The 20,495-nt window shown below is 46.3% G+C and overlaps 1 protein-coding gene across 1 annotated transcript in view; it reads right to left on the bottom strand.

Moving 5' to 3' along the window:
• The window catches only part of MUC16 (mucin 16, cell surface associated), a 136,188-nt gene that overhangs the window by 13,884 nt on the left and 101,809 nt on the right, over nt 1-20,495 (bottom strand). Inside the window, 10 exon segments of the mRNA XM_031934726.1 lie at nt 1,236-1,303; nt 1,657-1,787; nt 4,294-4,466; nt 4,600-4,667; nt 4,758-4,879; nt 5,653-5,703; nt 7,721-7,756; nt 10,928-11,100; nt 15,967-16,034; nt 16,132-16,256. Coding sequence (XP_031790586.1) covers nt 1,236-1,303; nt 1,657-1,787; nt 4,294-4,466; nt 4,600-4,667; nt 4,758-4,879; nt 5,653-5,703; nt 7,721-7,756; nt 10,928-11,100; nt 15,967-16,034; nt 16,132-16,256 — 1,015 coding nt within the window.

The raw sequence follows: 20,495 nt of genomic DNA, 5'->3' as shown, positions 1-20,495 counted from the left end.
GATCCGGCCACTGCACTCCAGCCTGGGCAACAGAGCGAGACTCCGTCCCAAAAAAAAAAAAAAAAAAAAAATTATCCCAATGTCTCCCACTTTTCCCCTCTTGATTTCTACTTTTTATTATTATTTTTATATTTTTGAGATAGGGTCTCACTCTGTTACCCAGGCTGGAGTGCAGCCTCCTAGGGTCAGGTGATCCTCCCACCTCAGCTTCCCAAGTGGCTGGGACTACAGGTGTGTGCCACCATGCCTGGCTAATTTTTGTATTTTTTTGTAGAGACTAGGTCTCCCTATGTTGCCCAGGCTGGTCTTGAACCTCTGGGCTCAAGAGATCCGCCTGCCCTGGCCTCCCAAAGTGCTGGAATTACAGGCGTGAGCCACTGTGCCCAGCCTACTTTTGATTTTATTTGTTTGTAATTTTTGTGGGTGCATAGTAGTTTTTTTTTATATTTATGGGGTACATGAGATGTTTTGATACAAGCATGTAATACATAATAATCATCAGAGTAAATGGGGTATCCATCCCCTCAAGCATATATCCTTTGTGTTACAAACAACCCAAGCATACACCTTAGTTATATATTTAAAATGTTTAAAATGTACAATCAAATTATTTTTGACTATAGTCACCCTGTTGTGCTAGCAAATACTAGGTCTTATTCATTCTTTCTAGTTTTTTGTTCCCATTAACCATCTCCATATCCCCAACTGAAATACAAAATCCTTGAAGTTTAGAAATATGCAGAGTCAGCCCTGTGTCCTGTAATCCTCCTCTTCCCAAGTATTGATATCTTCATTCCTTCCTCCAGTCATCAGAGACCTGGGTTCAAATCCCAACTTTGACAGTTCTTGGGAAGTTCACTTTTCTGACCTTCAATTTTCCCATCTGCACAACAGGGATGATCTTTGCACTCAACTCATAGGGACTGTTGTCAGAATTAAATGAGAGGAGGCTGGTTGATGTTAAATATTGTTATCGGGCTAATATTTTGAGTTCTACCTCAAAACGTTATCTTTTCCCAAGTGTCCAGAAAAAAAGGAAGAAGGTGGATGTGGGGAGTTGGTGGCTCCATGAGGTTAATCCTCACTCCCTACCTTGAGGATTTGTGGGAGGAGATGGTAGGATTAGCTAACAGGGATGTAGGGGAGAATGGGTACCCCATTGGGGATGTCTAGTTCAAGGGTGCTCAGAGACACAGCCACAAGCTTGGCCACTGCTTGTGACCTTCAGAACTTACGTCAAGTTGGTGACCAGGCAGTAGCGGAACGTATCATGTAGCTGGCTGCCTTTGTAGAGTGTGGTGACCTAGAAGGATAGGTAGGGGGAGTGGGTGAGATGGAGATCTCTTGGGGGTGGAGGGGCCACTGATGCCAGGGGAAGAAAACACAGTACTTGGAGCAAAGGGGACCAGAGTTCAAATCCGAACTCTGCTCCTAAAGCACTGTGTGACCTTAGGTACACCATGCCCCTTTCTGAGCCTCAGTTTGCCCATATGGGAAATGGGAACGGTAGTCAAGAGAGCACTTTTGGAAACAGAGAGAACCCAGAGTACGTAGTGAAGTGAAGCATTTGAAATGATCACTTAATAGACAAATCAGGCAGAAGAGGCAGAGAAGCACACAGGGCAGGGAAGACGGGAGGGGTGAGAGATGCCCTACCTTGTCCTTGATGTCCCTCAGCAGGGCGATGTACTCTGAGGACGTGGGGTCTGGATTACTGAAGTTCCAGTTGACAATATGGAAATTTATCTGGTACTTGCCCCAGACTGATAAATTCTGGGATGCATAGCCTGGAGCCACAGAGAAGAAGAAAAGACAACATATAGTGGGGAAATGCTGATCACAAAATGCAGAGCCAGAATGGCCCAAGGGTCCCCTGCGTACCGTCAGAATCAGTCAATTTCAGGTCCACATGCTGGGCATTGCAGGAGCTCTTAGATGGAAAGTTGTCCCAAAGAGAAGGAAAACTGGAATTTTACACAGATTCTCCTGAGCTGAGCTTTCCTACATGTGCTATGCAGTTCCCGCTTCTAGGAATGCATCCTTTTCATTTCCTGCAAAACGCTTGAAGCTCACACTTCAAGAGCCCAGTGAGAGGGAGCTCCAGCACAGCAGGGGCCCGTGTCTGTCTTATTCATTATTGTGTTTTGGCACAGGGCCGGGTACATAACACCCTCCTCCAGGAAGCCCTCCTTGGTTTACTCCTCCTCTCAGCTCCCTTAGTATCCTGTTAATAACAACAGTGGGGTCTTTATTGTACCCTTAATTTGTTGTTCACTTGAGTATGAGTTTTTCAGAGACAGAAAAATGTGTCTTCCATCTCCAAACCCAGCACAGGGCTTGGGGCAGAACAGCCACCCATATATGTTTGCTGAATGAATGAATGAATGAATGTGAGTTACAGCAGAGACACTAATCTTTCATTTGCTCACTCATGCAATGATTCTTTCCATACTACGATGTGCTGATATACTGAGAAGCGAGGGTACAGTGGCACTCGTAAAAGACTGTAATTTTGTTGAGCTCACAAGGTAAGGGGGAATCAGAAAATTTAATAAGTAATTACAGTAAAGTGTGATAAATGTTAGCCTTGTGCCCACCTGGGAACTTTGGGACCATGTACAACAGGGTTTCTCACCCTTGAAATCACTGGCTTCTGGGACTGGATCATTCCCTGGGGTGGGCGTCTCCTGTGCACTGGAAAATGGGCTACTGAACCACTAGATGCCAGTTGCACCCTCCTTCTCTGTCTGAGTTGTGATACCCAAAAATCTTTCTGTATATTGCCTAGAGTCTCCCGGTTGTGGGGGGCGGGGCGGAAGTGCAGAAGTGTCCCCTGGTAATAACCGCTGACACAGAGGATCCTCATATAGAAGGCCCTGCTATCCTGTCCCAAAGGATGCCATGGCTCAGCCACTTGGGTTTTGAACTGAAATTCATTATGGATGAAACTGGGGAGGGGGGCGGGAATTATGCTAAGTGAAATAAACCAGACAGGAAAAGACAAATCTTGCACGACCTCACTTATACGTGGGATCTGAAGAAGTCAAACTTATAGAAGCAGAGAGTGGCATGGTCGTTATTAGGGGCTGGGGCATGGGGGTGGTGATAGAGAAAATGGGGAGATGTTGGTCACAAAATACAAACTTTTAGTTATAAGATGAATAAGTTCTGGAGATTGAGTATAAAGCTTGGTGATTATAGTTAATAATACTGTATTGGCCAGGCGCGGTGGCTCAAGCCTGTAATCCCAGCACTTTGGGAGGCTGAGACGGGTGGATCACGAGGTCAGGAGATCGAGACCATCCTGGCTAACACGGTGAAACCCCGTCTCTACTAAAAAGTACAAAAAACTAGCCGGGCGAGGTGGCGGGCGCCTGTAGTCCCAGCTACTCGGGAGGCTGAGGCAGGAGAATGGTGTGAACCTGGGAGGCGGAGCTTGCAGTGAGCTGAGATCCGGCCACTGCACTCCAGCCTGGGCAACAGAGCGAGACTCCGTCTCAAAATAAAAAAATAATAATAATACTGTATTGTAAACCTGAAATTTTCTGTGAGAGTAGACCTTAAGTGTTCTCTCTCTCTCTCTCTCTCTCTCACTCACACAGACGCACAAAAACACACAGTAACTATGTGACATAATAGCAGTGTTAACTAATTTGATCATGCTAATCATTTCATAAGCTACACATATATTAAATCACCACATTATACATCTTAAATACATATAATTGTATTTGATAGTTATACCGCAACCAAGCTGGAAACAAAAGTGAAGGAGAAAGAGACAATTTATGACATTAATTTGGTCAAAGAATTTCATGCTATTTACTCAAAATAATAGGAAAGATTCTCCCCTTGGTGGTTTGGGGAAGGGTGGCCCCCAGCCAGGCCTTGGGCTGTTTTTTTTAGAGAGGAAAGGGAATACAACAGGGACAAATAATAGTCATGGTAGGCTAGGCATGGTGACTCATGCCTGTAATCCCAGCACTTTGGGAGGCCAAGGCAGGTGGATCACCTGAAGTCAGGGGTTCGAGACCAGCCTGGGCAACATGATGAAACCCTGTCTCTACTAAAAATACAAAAATTAGTTGGGCATGGTGGCATGCACCTGTAATCCCAGCTACTTGGCAGGCTGAGGCAGGAGAATTGCTTGAACCTGGGAGGCAGAGGTTGCAGAGCCGAGATTGCACTATTGCACTCCAGCCTGGGTGACAGAGTGAGACTCCATCTCAAAAACAAAACAATCCACCAACCCCCAAAAAGTCACTTTAAATCCAAGTTCAGCCTGACACTCACCGTTGATGAAGAGGCTATCCCTGTCCAGGACATAGAAGCCCAGTTGGGTGACACCATGGGTCAGCTGACTCAGCTCCCAGTAAAGCTGCTGTATGTCCAGCCCAGGGCCCACAGGGTCAGTGTGGTAGGTGCAGGTGGTGTCCACGCCAGTGGCTGCTCCATTCTTCTCAGGCCTGGGGAGAGAGGCATTTGAGGACTCTAGAGAGGTCCTGAGACCTCTGCAGGTAGAGAGCAGAGGAGGGAGGAGCAGGGGAGGGCTGAGAAAGGGGTGGTCATTACTGGCAAATGGCCAGGAAGTGGTCTCACCTGAGGGAGATCAGTCGGCAACCCAAGTAGAAGGGGCCCAGGCTGCTCTTCTGGAACAAGGGTCTGAGCTGGAGAGGAAGGAGGAAGAGGGTAAGCCGAGGAACAGAGGTTGGGGGTAGGATTTATCCCACCGGGAGCTGCTGGGACCAGGGTCTCACCAGGTGCTTCAGGACCCTCTCGGTGGAGTTGAATGCAGCTGAGCCATTGCCCATGTCTGGTGAATACTGGAGACTGGAGATGGTGAAGTTGAGTGTGAGGGTCTTCAGGTGGTACCCCACGGCTGCAGGAGGTAGGGAGGAGAGATGTCTGCAACTGAGGGCTGGTCTGAGACTAGATCAGACTGCACTCATTATTAACCAGTGTGGCCATCCAAGTCAGAAGCTACGTATCTTCTCCCCTCCAAGTAACACCAATTCCCTTTGCTGCATATTCATCACATATATCCTCTAACTCCTCCCCTATTCCAGTTAAGGTCTTATTTTCTCTTATCCTGATCAGCACCCTGGCAGACTCACTGGATGGACATTCTCTATACTGAACACGAGAAGAATCTTTCTGAAATGACGATCTCACTACGGCTGCCCCTGCTCTAGTACCATCCACAGCTCCCTATGGCCTTCAGTATGAAGTTCAAATTTCTTGACTTGGCATTCAAGGTCCTTCCCAATCTGGCTCCTGCTGACCTTTCAGTCTCCCTTGTCCATCTACTCTGGGTTAAGCTTTATGTTTCATGAAAACCAAATTCCTCTCACTTCTCCCTATACTCTAAGGCTGTTTCTGGCCACTGAGGCTTTGTTCATAGACTCCCCTCTTTCAGTTATACTATTCACGCCCTATTTACCTGAATCACTCTTACTCATCCTTAAAGACTCAGTTCAGGTGAAACTTTCTCCAGAAAGCCCTCCTCCTTCCCAATTATGCCAGGTGTCTCACCCCAAAACATCTGATATTGTGATGGTCTATTTATTTCATAAAATTGGGGGCTCCATGAAGGCAGGTGTCTGATTGAACTGCTAGTCTAATCTTTGAGGAGGAAAAATGGACCCCAGATACCTGTTGTGGCTTCTGACAGAGGAGGCAGGAATATGGTGGCTGGCTTGGGAGCTGTGGAAGGAACAGTCCATCAAAGAGGAACAAAACCCATCACCTAGTGGGAGAAGCTCCCCTGGGTTTCATCAGTAGTCCAAGCCAGGACAACCATTCACAGGTGGGCCATAAATGAGATGGAGGGAAGGAGTGACTGTGTGAGTGGAGGAGTGAACAAGACTGTGAGTGAAATTAACCCAAGAGAGTGGGGGTGGGGGTGAACAAGAGAAAGGTTAAACAAAGAGGATAGGTGGATGGGTGGGCAGGAAAATGGAAGGGATCAATGAATGGGCAGAAGGTGCAATGTACAACTGGAGGGTCAAAAGAGAAGGCAAGATAGATAAGAACAAGGAAGAGAAGTTGGAGAGATGAAAGAAGGAAGGAAAGGAAGAAGAACAAACAGGTTAATTGGGCAGGAGGATGGGTAGACATATGAATGGATAGATGGATGGATGGATAAATGAATGGGTAGAAGGATGAATTAATTGAAGGACAGAAGGAAGGAAGGACAATTGGGTGAGTGAGAAGAAGGGTGAGTGGAGAGATGGCTGGGTGGATAGCTGGATGGATGAAAGTACAGAAAGAAGGAAACTGGTGAATGAATACGAGGATGGATGGATGGTTAGAAGGATAGAGAGAAGGACAAACAGGTGAATGGGGAGAAGGATGAATGGATGGAAGATGAATGGATGGATAAAAGGACAGGTGGAAGGAAGGACAAGCAGATGAATGGGTGAGAGGATGAGTGGGTGGATGGGCAGATGGATGAATGGATGGAAGGACAGAAGGAAGGAGAGACAAGCAGATGAATAAGCAGGAGGATGGATGGAGAGATGGATGGATGGTTGGAAGGACAGAAAGAAGGACAAATAGGTGAATGGGGAGAAGGACAGATGGATGGATGACAGATGGATGGATGGTTGGAAGGACAGAAAGAAGGACAAACAGGTGAATGGGGAGAAGGACAGATGGATGGATGATGGATGGATGGATGGATGGATGGATGGGTGGATGGATGGATAAAAGGACAGATGGAAGGAAGGACAATTGAGTGAATGGGGAGGAGAATGGGTGGAGAGATGGCTGGCTGGATAGAAGGATGGATGGAAAGACAGAAAGAAGGAAACAGGTGAATGAAGAGGAGGATGAATGGAAAGATGGATGGATGGTTGGAAGGACAGAAAGGACAAACACGTGAATAGGGAGAAGGGTGGATGGATGGTGGATGGATACAGAGATGGATAAAAGAGCAGATAGAAGGAAGGACAAGCAGGTGAATGGGCAGGAAGATGGGTGGATGGATGGACGGAAGGAGAGAAGGAAGGAGGGGCTAGCAAGTGAATGGGCATGATGGGTGGGTGGTGGATGAGTGGATGGATGGATGGATGGATGGATGGATGGACGTACAGAAGGACAGAAGAAAGGAGGGACAAGCAGGTGAATGGGCAGGATGATGGGTGATGGATGAATAGATGGATAAAAGGACAGATGGAAGAAGGATGAGGAGGTAAATGGTCAGGAAAATGGGGTGGATGGATGGATGGGTGAATGGATGGATGGATGGAAGGAAGGACGGTGTCTGAGAGATGACTGGAAGGATAGAAAAATGGATGGCTGGAAAGATAGATGAGTGGATCACTGGATGAGGCAATGGGCAAATTTAGCCAAATTCACTTGAGTAGCCAGCAGAGTTTGCAGCTTGACCCTGCTGGGGCACTTGGAGGAGATTTTGTTATCAGGAGGTATGGACTAACAAGGTCATCATCTGACCTCAAGCTCTATCCCTGTAGGGAATGCTTGTTCAAACTTCTTCCTCCAACCCAGAGGGGCATGGAAAATTCACAAAGCCAAGACTATGGCTGCAGGCCTAAAAACAGGCCAAGGACTCAGCATTCTTCCTCCCACTGAGATGTTGCCCCTCACCACCTCAGGGGACCAGCCCGAATTTGGGGCAAGTTTCCTTTATGAATGAGGAGAAAAGCTTGAACCAAGACCCATGGAGACTGAAATGGGCACTGGATTCAAAGACACGTACTTGTAGGAGGTTCATCTGGACCAGGTTCATTGTAACCTAGAAACAAAGAGGTCGCACATCAGAGGAGGTGGTGGAACCGTCCCGGATACTCCATGCCTTTGTCCATATGGGGCCCCTGCCTGGATGCCTTTCCCTTTGTGTATCTAGAGATGATGGATACATTTATGTATCATCTAATATTTGACTTAAATGTGTTCACCACTAGAAAGAATTTCCTGATATTTCAATGAGCACTGACCCTTCCCTACTCACGTCTCTAGCATGCCTCCAGTGAGAGGCTGTCATTACCTTTGTGTTCACAAGTCTATCCTCCTGTCCATCCACGCCCCCCGCCTCCCCTTCCAGGCCTCCTCCAATCTATTCCTCCACCCAGTGAATGTTTATTCAGGGTTTACTATGTGCAAGCCTCCCTTTACATTTGGGGAATAAAGGGTAGAACAAAACAGTCTCTGCCCCTCTGGAGATTACATTAGCACAGGATGCACATGTAACCTATCTCTGTCCCTGGGGCCAGGCACAAGGCCTGGTTAGTAGTAGCTGCTCGGTAAATCTAAATGAAAGGAACAAAATGAAGCATAGAAGCTGTGCAGTTTACAAGGGGGAACAGCCAAGTTGAAGGGACTGTGTGTCAACTCAGATCATCAAGACCCAACCTGCACCTGTGTGTTTATCACAGCACTATTCACGATAGCAAAGATGTGGAATTAACCTACGTGTCCATCAACAGATGAATCGATACAGAAAATGTGGCATGTATGCACAATGGAACACCATTCAGCCACAAAGAAAAATAAAACCATGCTGGTGAGGTTGCAGAGAAAAAGGAGTGCTTATACACTGTTGGTGGGGGTGTAAATTAGTTCATCCACTGTGGAAAGCAGCGGGGCGATTCCTCAGAGAGCTAAAAACAGAACTACCATTCGACCCAGCAATCCCATCACTGGGTATATGCCCAAAGGAATACACATTTTTCTATCATAAAGACACATGTTCAGTGCAGTACTATCCACAATAGCAAAGACGTAGAATCTACTTAAATGCCCATCAATGATAGACTGGATAAAGAAAATGTGGTACATATACACCATGGAATACTACGCAGCCATAAAAAAGAATGAGATCCTTTCCTTTGCAGGAACATGGATGGAGCTGGAGGTCATTATCCTTAGCAAACTAATGCAGGAACAGAAAATCACTTATAAATGGGAGCTAAATGATGAGAACACATGGACACATAGAGGGGAACAATACACACTGGGGCCTACCTGAGGGTGGAGGGTGAGAGGAGGGAGAGGATCAGAAAAAGTAACTAATGGGTACTAGGCTTAATACTTGGGTGACGAAATAATCTGTACAACAAACCCCTGTGACATGAGTTTAACTATATAGAAAACCTGCACCTGTATGCCTGAACTTAAAAGTTAGAAAAAAAGAATGAATCCATGTCTTTTGCAGCTACATGGATGAAACTGAAGTTACCTTAAGTGAAACAAGTCAGACACAGACAGACAAATATCACATGTTCTCACTCATAAGTGGGAGCTAAACAATGTGTGGACAAGAACTCAGAGAGGGGAATGACAGATAAAGGAGGCTTGGAAGGGTGAGGGGGTAGGAGAGGGGTGAGTGATGAGAAACGACTTAATGGATACAATGTATGTTATTGGAGTGGTGGATACTCTGAAAGCCCTGACTTCACTACTATGCAATCTGTACATGTAACAAAATTGCACTTGTACCCCATAAATGTACACAGACAATGAGGATGATGATGGTGATAGTAATTATAACAATAAAGAACATCAAGACCCAGACTAGCCAAGAACTTAGCATGGGCATGAGCAAGTCCCTTCCCCGCTCTGTGCCTCAGTTTCCCTCTTTGCTAAAATAAGAGTAATGAAAGTCCAGGATGTCTCTCTACATCCCAGTTCCTACCTAAAGGTACCTCATATAAGGGATATGGGGTGCCCACCTCATAGGGTCATGATGATGGGCACTGTTCTTGGGTTGGTGGTGGAGGGGATGAAAGGGGAGCTATTTTGTCAATTCTCCATGGTCATGCTTTGCCTCTCAGAACCCCATTTAGGGGATGCCTTCTTAAATGTTGTCTTTTCCTGAGTTCTAGACCAATGCTGAGGCCCAGTGTGCCTGAAGCTTAGATCCCCTAGATCTTCCTGGTATAGGGGCCTCATGTAGGAGAGAAGCCCATCCTTCTTCCATGATGAGAAGAAAACAGGGAGGGGGGCCGGGCGCGGTGGCTTCACGCCTGTAATCCCAGCACTTTGGGAGGCCGAGGCGGGCGGATCACAAGGTCAGGAGATCGAGACCACGGTGAAACCCCATCTCTACTAAAAATACAAAAAATTAGCCGGGCACGGTGGTGGGCGCCTGTAGTCCCAGCTACTCGGGAGGCTGAGGCAGGAGAACGGCGTGAACCCGGGAGGCAGAGCTTGCAGTGAGCTGAGATCACACCACTGCACTCCAGCCTGGACGACAGAGCAAGACTCCATCTCAAAACAAACAAACAAACAAACAAAACAAAACAAAACAAAACCGGGGAGGGGAAATGTGTTTGTTTTGTTTCATTTTGAGACAGAGTATTGCTCTGTCACTAGGCTGCAGTGCAATGGCGTAATCTTGGCTCACTGCAACCTCCGCCTCCTGGGTTCAAGCAATTCTCTGCCTCAGCCTCCTGAGTAGCTGGGACTACAGGTGTGTACCACCACACCCAGCTAATTTTTGTATTTTTAGTAGAGACAGGGTTTCACCATGCTGGCCAGGGTGGTCTCAATCTCTTGACCTTGTGATCCGCCTGCCTTGGCCTCCCAAAGTGTTAGGATTACAGGTGTGAGCCACTGAGCCCAGCAGTAAATGTGTTTTTTGTCCCCCAAGTGTCCCCATCAGGAAGACTCTTCTGAGAGTTAAACATGTAGAGTAGATCATAGCACTGAATGCTGACAAGTGGAGTTCATATCCTGGTTCCATCACTATCAAGGTAAATTGCTTAACCTGTCTAAGCCTCAGTTTCTTCATCTGTAAAATGGGATTAATCAAAGTCCAACCTTGCATGGTGGTTATGGGAGGGTCAGTGGTAACACCAAGACTTGAACCCCAAGTCTTTCCCTAGAGAACCGGCAAACAGACACCCTCCTGGGCTGCAGCGGGGTTGGGGGTTGAGGCAGGGAGATGGGGCTGAGAGCTGCTCACCGTTAAGGTAGAGGCTGTCTTTGTCCAGAGAGTAGGGGCCCAGCCGGGTGATGCCGTGGGTCTGCTGGCTCAGCTCATGGAACACCTGCTTGATAGGCAGACCTGGGCCACTGAGGGGCTGCAGGTAGGTGCAGAGGGTGTCCACCTGTGTCTTAGCGCCGTTCTTCACAGACCTGAGGAGGGAGAGGTGCACCTTTTGGAGATGAAGGCCACCTGGCACCTCTCCACTTGTGGTCACTGTCACTGCACAACTCACAGTCCATATTGTGGTCTCATTGACAGTTTGCAGTTTCTCCACCTGGCCTTATCTATCATGTCAGGATCTTTGCACTTGCTGTTACTTTTGTCTGGAAGCTTCTCCCCATTTCTCCTTACTTGGATAACTTCCCGGTCATCCTCCAGGTCTCAGCTTAGAGGACTCCCTCCTCCTCCTCCTGCTCCTCCTCCTCCTCTTCTTCCTCCTCCTCTTCTTCCTCCTCCTCCTCTTCCTCCTCCTCCTCGTCCTCCTCCCCCTCCTCCTCCTCCTCTTCCTCCTCCTCCTATCTTCCTAGGCAATTCCTAGGCAAGGTCAGGAGCCTCCTCTGGGTCCCACAATCCTCCACTCTTCCCCGTCACTGCCCTGATCACCCTCTATGTAATCATAAATTATTTGTTCCTGTTCCTACCAGAACATGGTCTCCACAAAGGAGGAAATGAACCAGTTTAGCTTACTCTTTTTTTTTTTTTTTTGAGACGGAGTCTCGCACTGTCGCCCAGGCTGGAGTGCAGTGGCTGGATCTCAGCTCACTGCAAGCTCCGCCTCCTGGGTTTACGCCATTCTCCTGCCTCAGCCTCCCGAGTAGCTGGGACTACAGGCGCCCGCCACCTCGCCCGGCTAGTTTTTTTTTGATTTTTTTTAGTAGAGACGGGGTTTCACTGTGTTAGCCAGGATGGTCTCGATCTCCTGACCTCGTGATCTGCCCGTCTTGGCCTCCCAAAGTGCTGGGATTACAGGCTTGAGCCACCGCGCCCGGCCTAGCTTACTCTTATTGTATCAAAGCCCCAGAACCTAGCACCCCTTGACAACTCCCTGCAAAAATCAAAGTCCTAATGAATGGAGAAACAAAATATAGTATTTACATACAAGTGGAATATTATTCAGCTCTGAAAAGGAAGGGAATTCTGACACATGCTACGACATGGATGAACTTTGAGGACATTGTGCTTGATGAAATAAGCCAGTCATACAGTATAAACCAGGACATATACCATATGATTCCTCCATTCATAGAAGGTCCTTAGAATCATCAGATTCACAGAGACAGAAAGTAGAATGGTGGGTGCCAGAGGCTTGAGGAGGGGGATGAGGAGTGAATACTTCATGGGGATGGAGTTTCAGTTTGGGAAGATGAGAAAGTTCTGGAGATGGATGATAGTGGTGATGGTTGCACAGTAATGCAAATGTGCTTGATGCCACTGAATGGGAAATATGGCTAAAATGGTAAATTTAATGTGATGTGTATGTTACCACAATTTAGAAATAAAAAAAATCCAGGCTGGGCACAGGGGCTCACACCTATAATCCCAGCACTTCGGGAGGCTGAGGCGGGCGGATCACCTGAGGTCGGGAGTTTGAGACCAGCCTGACCAACATGGAGAAGTCCCATTTCTACTAAAAATACAAAATTAGCCCGATGTGGTGGCGTAAGCCTGTAATCCCAGCTACTCGGGAGGCTGAGGCAGGGGAATCGCTTGAACACAGGAGGCGGAGGTTGTGGTGAGCCGAGATCATGCCTGAGCAACAAGAGCAAAGCTCTATCTTAAAAAAAAAAAAAAAAAAATCCAAGTCCTCCAAGGCCCTTCAACCCTGCTGATGTCTTGGGTCTCATCCTCTCTCTCTTTCCTTCTTGCTTTCTCTCTGCTCCAGCCACACTGGCCTCTTTGCTGTTTGTAGAACGTGCCAAGTTCATTTGCACCTCAAGACCTTTTCTCATGCTGTTCTCCCTGCCTGGAACAGTTTTCATGGCCATTTCGGACACAGCCCAAGATTCATCCTGGGCAAAGTTGCTCTTCCCATTACTCACTATTTGTTTATGTTTCATATCACTTTACCCCATTTGAAGCCACTTTACTTAGATATTTATGTTCCTGTTTAGCATCTGTTCTCCACTGGGTGAGGGCAGGGACAGCATCTGTCTTATAACTCTAGTACACAGCACCTGCCTCAGAGGAGCAGAGCCAGGGGCATCAGTTGAGTAAAAATAAAAATGGAGAAGTAAATAGTAAATACCAAGAGAGTGCAAACTGACCCAAAGAATTCAAGTTGGCAAGGATGCAAGAAAAGGAAACTCTTGTACATGGTTAGTGGGAATGGTAGAGGAGTGGTGCCATGGGCTTGGGTTGAGTAAAAATATGAATGGAGAAGTATCTAGTGAATACTAAGAGAGTGCAAAGTGACCCAGAAAAGTAAGTTGGCAAGGATGCACGAAAAGGAAACTCTTACACACTGTTGGTGGGAATGTAAATTAGTACAACCTTGAAGGAAAAACAGTATGGAGATTTCTCAAAGAACAAAAAAAATTAGAACTACCATTTGACCCAGCAATCCCACTGTTGGGGATCCACCCAATGGAAAAGTTTTGGAAATAAATAGTGGTGATGGCTGCATGACATTGTGAATATAATTGATGTCACTGAATTGTACATTTAAAAATGGTTAAAATGGTAGATTTTATGTTACATGTATTTTTGCCACAATATAAAAAATTAATAATGTGATTTTAAAAAATAGATGCAGAAAAGAACCCTCTGAGAATAGCTCAACCCATATATATCTAAAGGAAATGAGGCCAGATGTTGTGGTTCCTGCTTGTAAAATCTCAGCACTTCAGGAGGCCGAGGCAGGTGGATCACTTAAGGCCAGGAATTAGAGACTAGCCTGGACAACATAGCAAAACCCCTTCTCTACTAAAAATGCAAAAGAATTTAGCCTGGTTTGGTATTGGGCACCTGTAATACTTTCTACCTGGGAGGCTGAGGCAGGAGAATCGCTTGAACCCGGGAGGCAGAGGTTGTGATAAGTTGAGATCGCACCGCCGCACTCCAGCCTGGGTAGCAAAAGCAAAACTTCTTGGGAGGTTGAGGTACAAGAACTGCTTGGACTCAGGAGGCAGAGTTTGCAGTGAGCCGAGATTGCACCACTGCACTCCAGCTTGGGTGACAGAGTCTCACTCTGTCTCAAAAAAAAAAAAAAGAAAAAGAAAGAGAAATGAAACCTGTATCTTAAAGAGATAGCTGCACTCCTATGTTCATTGTAGCACTACTCAAAATAGCCAAGATATAGAAACAAGCTAAATGACCTTCAGTGGATGAATGGATAAAGAAAATGTGGCATACACATATACAATGAAATATTACTTGGACTTAAAAAAGAAGAAAATTCTGCCACTTGGGATAACATAGATGGAGCTGGAGGACATTAGGCTAAGTGAAGTAAGCCAGGCACAGAAAGACAAATACCACACGATCGAACTTATAGGTGGAATCTAAAATTGTCAAACTCATAGAAGCAGAGAGTAGGATGGTGGTTGCCAGGGGCTGGGAGGAGGAGCAAATGGGGTGATGTTGGTCAAAGGGTACAAACATGATAACTATGTAGAGGTAATAGATATATTAATTAGCTGAAATGTGGGCATTGTTTTACAATGTATACCAAAATGTCAAGTTGTACATTTTAAATGCAACCAATTTTTATATGTCAAAAAATCAAATTGTCAGGAATAAATAGAAAAGTTATTTATACCAGTCAGAATAACAATCACTAAAAAGACAAAAACCAACCAACCCACCAACCAGACAAACACCAAACAACCAGATGCTGGCAAGAATTTAAAAAAAAAAAGGGAACTCTTATACGCTGTTGGTGGGAATGTGAATTAGTACAATCTCTATGGAAAACAGTATGAGGATTTCTCAAACAACAAAAATGTAGAACTACCATTTGATCCAGCAGTCCCACTATTGAGGATCTACCCAATGGAAAAGAAATCATTATATCAAAGAGACACCTGATATGTTTGTGTTTGTTTATTGCAGCACTATTCACAATAGCAAAGATACGGACCTAACCTAAGTGTCCATCAACAGAAGACTGGATAAAGAAAATGTGGTATATATATACACCATGAAATACTATTCAGCCATAAAAAGAGTGAAATCATGTCTTTTGCAGTAACATGGATGGAATGGGAGTCCATTATCTTAAGTGAAACAACTCAGAAATAGAAAGTCAAATACCGCATGTTCTTACTTATAAGTGGGAGCCAAAGGACTCCTTGTCCATTAGCTCATGGTCAAATACCACACGTTTTCACTTATACGTGGGAGCATGGACATGGACATAGAGTGTGGAATAATAGACACTGGATACTCAGAAAGGTGGGAGAGTGAGAGAAGGGTGGGGAACCTCACTTGATGGGTACAATGTACACTATTTGGGTGATGGGTACACTAAAAGCTACTGTCTGGAAGTCTACTGTCTGCAGACTTCACTATGCAATATATGCATGTAACAAAAACTGCACTTGCACCGCTTAAATCCATTTTAAAAAAAGAATGGGGCCGGACGTGGTGGCTCACGCCTGTAATCCCAGCACTTTGGGAGGCCGAGGAGAGCGGATTACCTGAGGTCAGGAGTTTGAGATCAGCCTGACCAACATGGAGAATCCCCATCTCTACTAAAAATACAAATAAACAAACAAACAAAAAAATAGCCAGGCATGGTGGTACATGCCTGTAATCCCAGCTATTCTGGAGGCTGAGGCAGGAGAATCACTTGAACCCAGGAGGCGGAGGTTGCAGTGAGCCAAGATCTTGCCATTGCACTCCAGGCTGGGCAGCGAGAGCAAAACTTCATTTCAAAAAAAAAAAAAAAAAAAAAAAAACAAAAGAAAGAAAGATAAAAACACAAAAAAAAACATACCCCACCCCAACCCAAGAGGGCCCTCCTGGTCAGAACCCTAAGTTCTTGGTGGTGGGCTGTGGGTTGGGGAGTTTCTCACCTTAGTGCAACGACCCTGCAACCTGTGTACCGGGCACCCAGGCTGCTCCTCTGGAACAAAGGGCTGAGCTGCAGAGGGAGAAGGGAGACGGGGTTGGTCAGGGGCAGGCAGGCAGCAGCCCTAGGATGGGCAAGGCAGGGCTTCAGGGGGAGGCAGGCCTCTCACCAGGTGCTGCATGACGTTGTCTGTGATGTTGAACTTGAAGGAGCCGGGTTGACCCATGTCCGCCATGTAGCGCAGGTTGTTGATGGTGAAGTTCAGTGTGAATGGCTCCTCGCTGACCACCCCGGCTAGGGCAGGCGGAAGAGAGAGAGAGAGAGAGACAGAGACAGAGAGACAGAGAGAGAGAGAGAGAGATGAAGCTCTTGGGGAGGATGATGGGTGGGTAGGGGGTGGTGTGGGACAGGGCAGGGGCAGTGTGTTCCAAAGACCCTGTGTCCACCTCTCAATAAGCCCAAGGCTGACTTTTAATGGAGACATCTCCAGCAGCCAGTAAGGGTATGCTTAATGAGTTGGGATGTCCAGATGGGGTCCTACCCAAATGCAGGAAGGGAGGATTCTGTAAAAAGTACCAGTGATTGTGATCTTTCCCAGGGGAAAGGCTCCGTATTACCACACTGATGCAGAAGTCATGCATGACTCCAGACATTTTAAAAAAATGTATTCTCTCTCTCTCTCTTCCTGTCTCCCCCTTGATTCTTTCTCCCATTTCTCTCTTTCTCCTGCACTCACAACCAGGTATGCTAATCTTCTCTGCATTGGTTAACATGGCCAACAATCTTTGCAGCCATAACCAACCTCTCTGCACCTCAGTTTACTCATCTGTAAAATGAGATGACAGTGGTTCACAATGATGATTCCTGCCTCAACAGTTGTTATAAAGCTTAAACAAGTTAATCATTGTAAAGCGTGTAAGCACTGCTGGGCACACAGGTCAATATGGTGTACCTGTTTATTACATAAAATATATCACAAATGCTTTCTAATCACTCCCTCTGTGTGGAACTTTATGGAAGTATGAGCTAAGGATTCTTTTTTCTCTTTTTTTCGTTTTCTTTTTTTTTTTTTTTGAGACGGAGTCTCACTCTGTCACCCAGGCTGGAGAGCAGTGGTGCAATCTCGGCTCACTGCAAGCTCCACCTCCCAGGTTTACGCCATTCTCCTGCCTCAGCCTCCCGAGTAGCTGGGACCACAGGCGTGCACCACCACACCCGGCTAGTTTTTTTTTTTTTATTTTTTATTTTTAATTTTTTTTAGTAGAGATGGGGTTTCACTGTGTTAGCCAGGATGGTCTTGATCTCCTGACCTTGTGATCCACCCGCCTCAGTCTCCCAAAGTGCTGGGATTACAGGCATGAGTCACTGCGCCCAGCCAAGCTAAGATTTAAGACAAACCGCTAGAAGAAAAGTTTACCTCTCCTTCTCTCCCTGCCTTCCTTCTTTTCATCACTCTTGAACTTCCTTCTGTTCATTCTTCCTTCTCTCCTTCTCTGTTTCCATCCTTTCTTCTTCCCTTCCATCTTTCATTCTATTAATGCATTCTTTCTTTCTTGCTGACTTCCTTCCTTTCATTGTACCTTCTATCATTTATTTATCCTTCCTCTTCCTTCTCTCACTTCTTTCCTTCTTTTCACCCATCCATTCATCCATTTATCCATCCATCCATCCATCCATTCATCCATCCATCCATCCATCCATCCATTCATTTATCCATCCACCTATCTATCCATCCATCCATCTATCCATCCATCCACCTACCCACTCATCTGTCCATCCATCCATCCATCCATCCATCCATCCATCCATCCATCCATCCACCCACCCATCCGTTCATCCATCTGTCCATCCATCCATTCACCCATTCACCCACTCACCCACCCATCTGTTCATCCATCCATCCATCCACCCATTCATCCACCCACCCATCCACCCATCCATCCATCATCTATCTTTCCTTCCTTACACCTCTCTTTTCTTCCTTCCATCCACTTATCCACCTTTCCTCCTCCTTTTCTTCTTTCATCCATTTTTTAATTTCTTCAATCCATTCATCCATCCTCTCTCCCTTCCTCCTTCCATTCATCACTTCTTCCTTCCATCTATCCACCTTGCCTTCCTTCCATATATATGGAATTGGTCCTACACTGCTCCAGGAACATTTGAAGGGGAGCAGGCGGGTAGGGTAAAGAAATATTCTGGCCCTTCAATAGCCCCGCCCACCATTGTCCCACCGATGCCTCCTATTGGCTGAACCTAACAGGCAGCTAGTTAGCATGGGAACCTGGGAAATGAAGTTTTCATGAGTCAGACGTCTATCCCACAGAGCACAGGAAGGTTGGAGAATGGATCCGAGGACAAAAACAAAACAAAACAAAACAAAACAAAAACCCACAAGTGGTATAATAGAGAAAGCCCATAAGAAGTTACATTCCTATAAAAGAGAAGCAGACAACAGAATATAAACCAATAAGTTCAAAAAAGTGAGAGAAGTATTGTGAAGGATTAACAGAAAAACAAACAAACAAACAAACAAACAAAACCCAGGATCTCATTTGGAAGTATGAGTGAGACAAATTAGTGTAAGAAATTGACTTTTCCTTCACAGTCCACAGATTGAACAGATAACCCACAGAGTGGGAGAAAATCTTCACAATCTATATATCCAACAAAGGACTAATATCTAGAATCTACAACGAACTCAAACAAAATAGAAAGAAAAAAACAATCCCATCAAAAAGTGGGCTAAGGACATGAACAGACAATTCTCATAAGAAGATACACAAATGGCCAATGAACATATGAAAAAATGTTCAACATCACTAATGACCAGGGAAATGAAAATCAAAACCATAATGTGATACCACCTTACTTCTACAAGAATTGCCATAATCAAAAAATAAAAAAATAATAGATGTGGCTCTGGGGGCCAAGACAGTTGGCTAGAAGCAGCAGCGCTCGGAGGCTCCCATTTATAAAAACCACAATAAGTGTGTGAATCCTTCCCTGGCAACCAAGATATCCAGGTTCCCTCATCAAAATTGACTAGAAGGCTGGCAGTGACCCACGGAGAGAAGGAAGAGCAGTGTGGTGTGGTGGCCCACCTGAGAGACGCAACGGGAAGGAAAACCCCTTCCCCCTAGCCAAGGGAGGTGGTGAGTGAGCAGGCTATCCAATCTGGGGAAACTGTGCTTTTTCCACGGAACTGTGCGACCCACAGATTGGAAGATCCCATTCGCGAACCCATGCCACTGGGACCTAGTGTCCTAACCCCAGAACGCGCAGATTCTTACAGCTGGACTCTGCCTAAGCCTACGGAACTCCCCGGGGGAGGGGCGACCAGCACTGGCTGCAGCTGCCTGCTGTCTAAGTCTTTTGAGTTCCTTGGGGGAGGGGCAGCAGCCAGCAATGGGACTCACAACTGCCTAACACGCTAAGCTCCCTGGGTGGGGGAAGGGCAGCACCCCTTTCTGTAGTTCCAGGCTGTGCTTTTTCCCTGCTGGAGCCAGTAAGGCTGAATGGCTTCGTCCCAAGGTTTGTCCCCACAGTCCAACACACCGGCTGTGGCAGTCTGCAGCCAAAGTGACTCTTCAGGGCTTACCCTGACCCAGCCTTCCTCAGTGGGCAGGGCTTTCCTGCAGGATCTCCAATAACTCCAGCCAGAGGCTCAGGGACAGAATTCGGACTCCCTGGACTTGAGCCCCTAGTGGGAGGGGTGGCTGCAGTCTCTGCGGACCAGCAGAGTTAGCTTCTCCTCCTGGTAGTTGTGAGGAATCCAGGCAGCCCAGATGTGTGAGTTTCCCCCCCAGTGAAGCACACCCTCTCCACCAGGGACAAAGTGCTTCATTAAATGGGTCCTGTTCCCCATGCCAGTCAACTGGGTGAGACCCTCCAACAATAGTTGTCAGACACCCTATACAGGAGCGATCCTCCTGGCATCAGGTTGGTGCCCCTCGAGGTCAGAGGTCCCAGAAGAAGCAGGCACCTATCTTTGCTGCTCTCCAGCCTCCCCGTGTGACATCTCTGGGCATGGGAGCGAATCAGATGAATAGGGCCTGAAGTGAACCCCTAGCAAACTGCAGCAGCCCTACAGAAGAGGGACCTGACTACTGACAGAAAAACAAGCAGAAAGTGACAACAACAGCATCAGCAACAACTACAACAACAAAAAGGCCTCCACAAAAACCCCTCCAAGGATCAGCAGCCTCAAAGCCTGAAACTAAAACTCACAAAGATAAGAAAGAATCAACAAAACTATGCTGAAAACCCCAAAGACCAGAGTGCCTCTTCTCCAAATGAGCGCAACATCTCTCCATTAAGGGTGCAGAACTGGATGGAGGATCAGATGGATGAATTGACAGAAATAGGCTTCAGAAGATGGGCAATAAAAAAGTACAATGAGCTAAGGAAGCATGTCCTAACACAATGCAAAGAAGCCAAGAACCTTGATGAAAGGTTAAAGGAATTGCTAACTAGAATAAACAGTTTAGAGAGTAACATAAACAATCCGATGGAGCTGAAAAACACGGCACA

The sequence above is a fragment of the Piliocolobus tephrosceles genome, chromosome 21 (genome assembly GCF_002776525.5).
Source record: "Piliocolobus tephrosceles isolate RC106 chromosome 21, ASM277652v3, whole genome shotgun sequence".
In the NCBI taxonomy this organism is placed as follows: domain Eukaryota; kingdom Metazoa; phylum Chordata; class Mammalia; order Primates; family Cercopithecidae; genus Piliocolobus; species Piliocolobus tephrosceles.
This window is presented reverse-complemented; position numbering and strand designations above follow the sequence as displayed.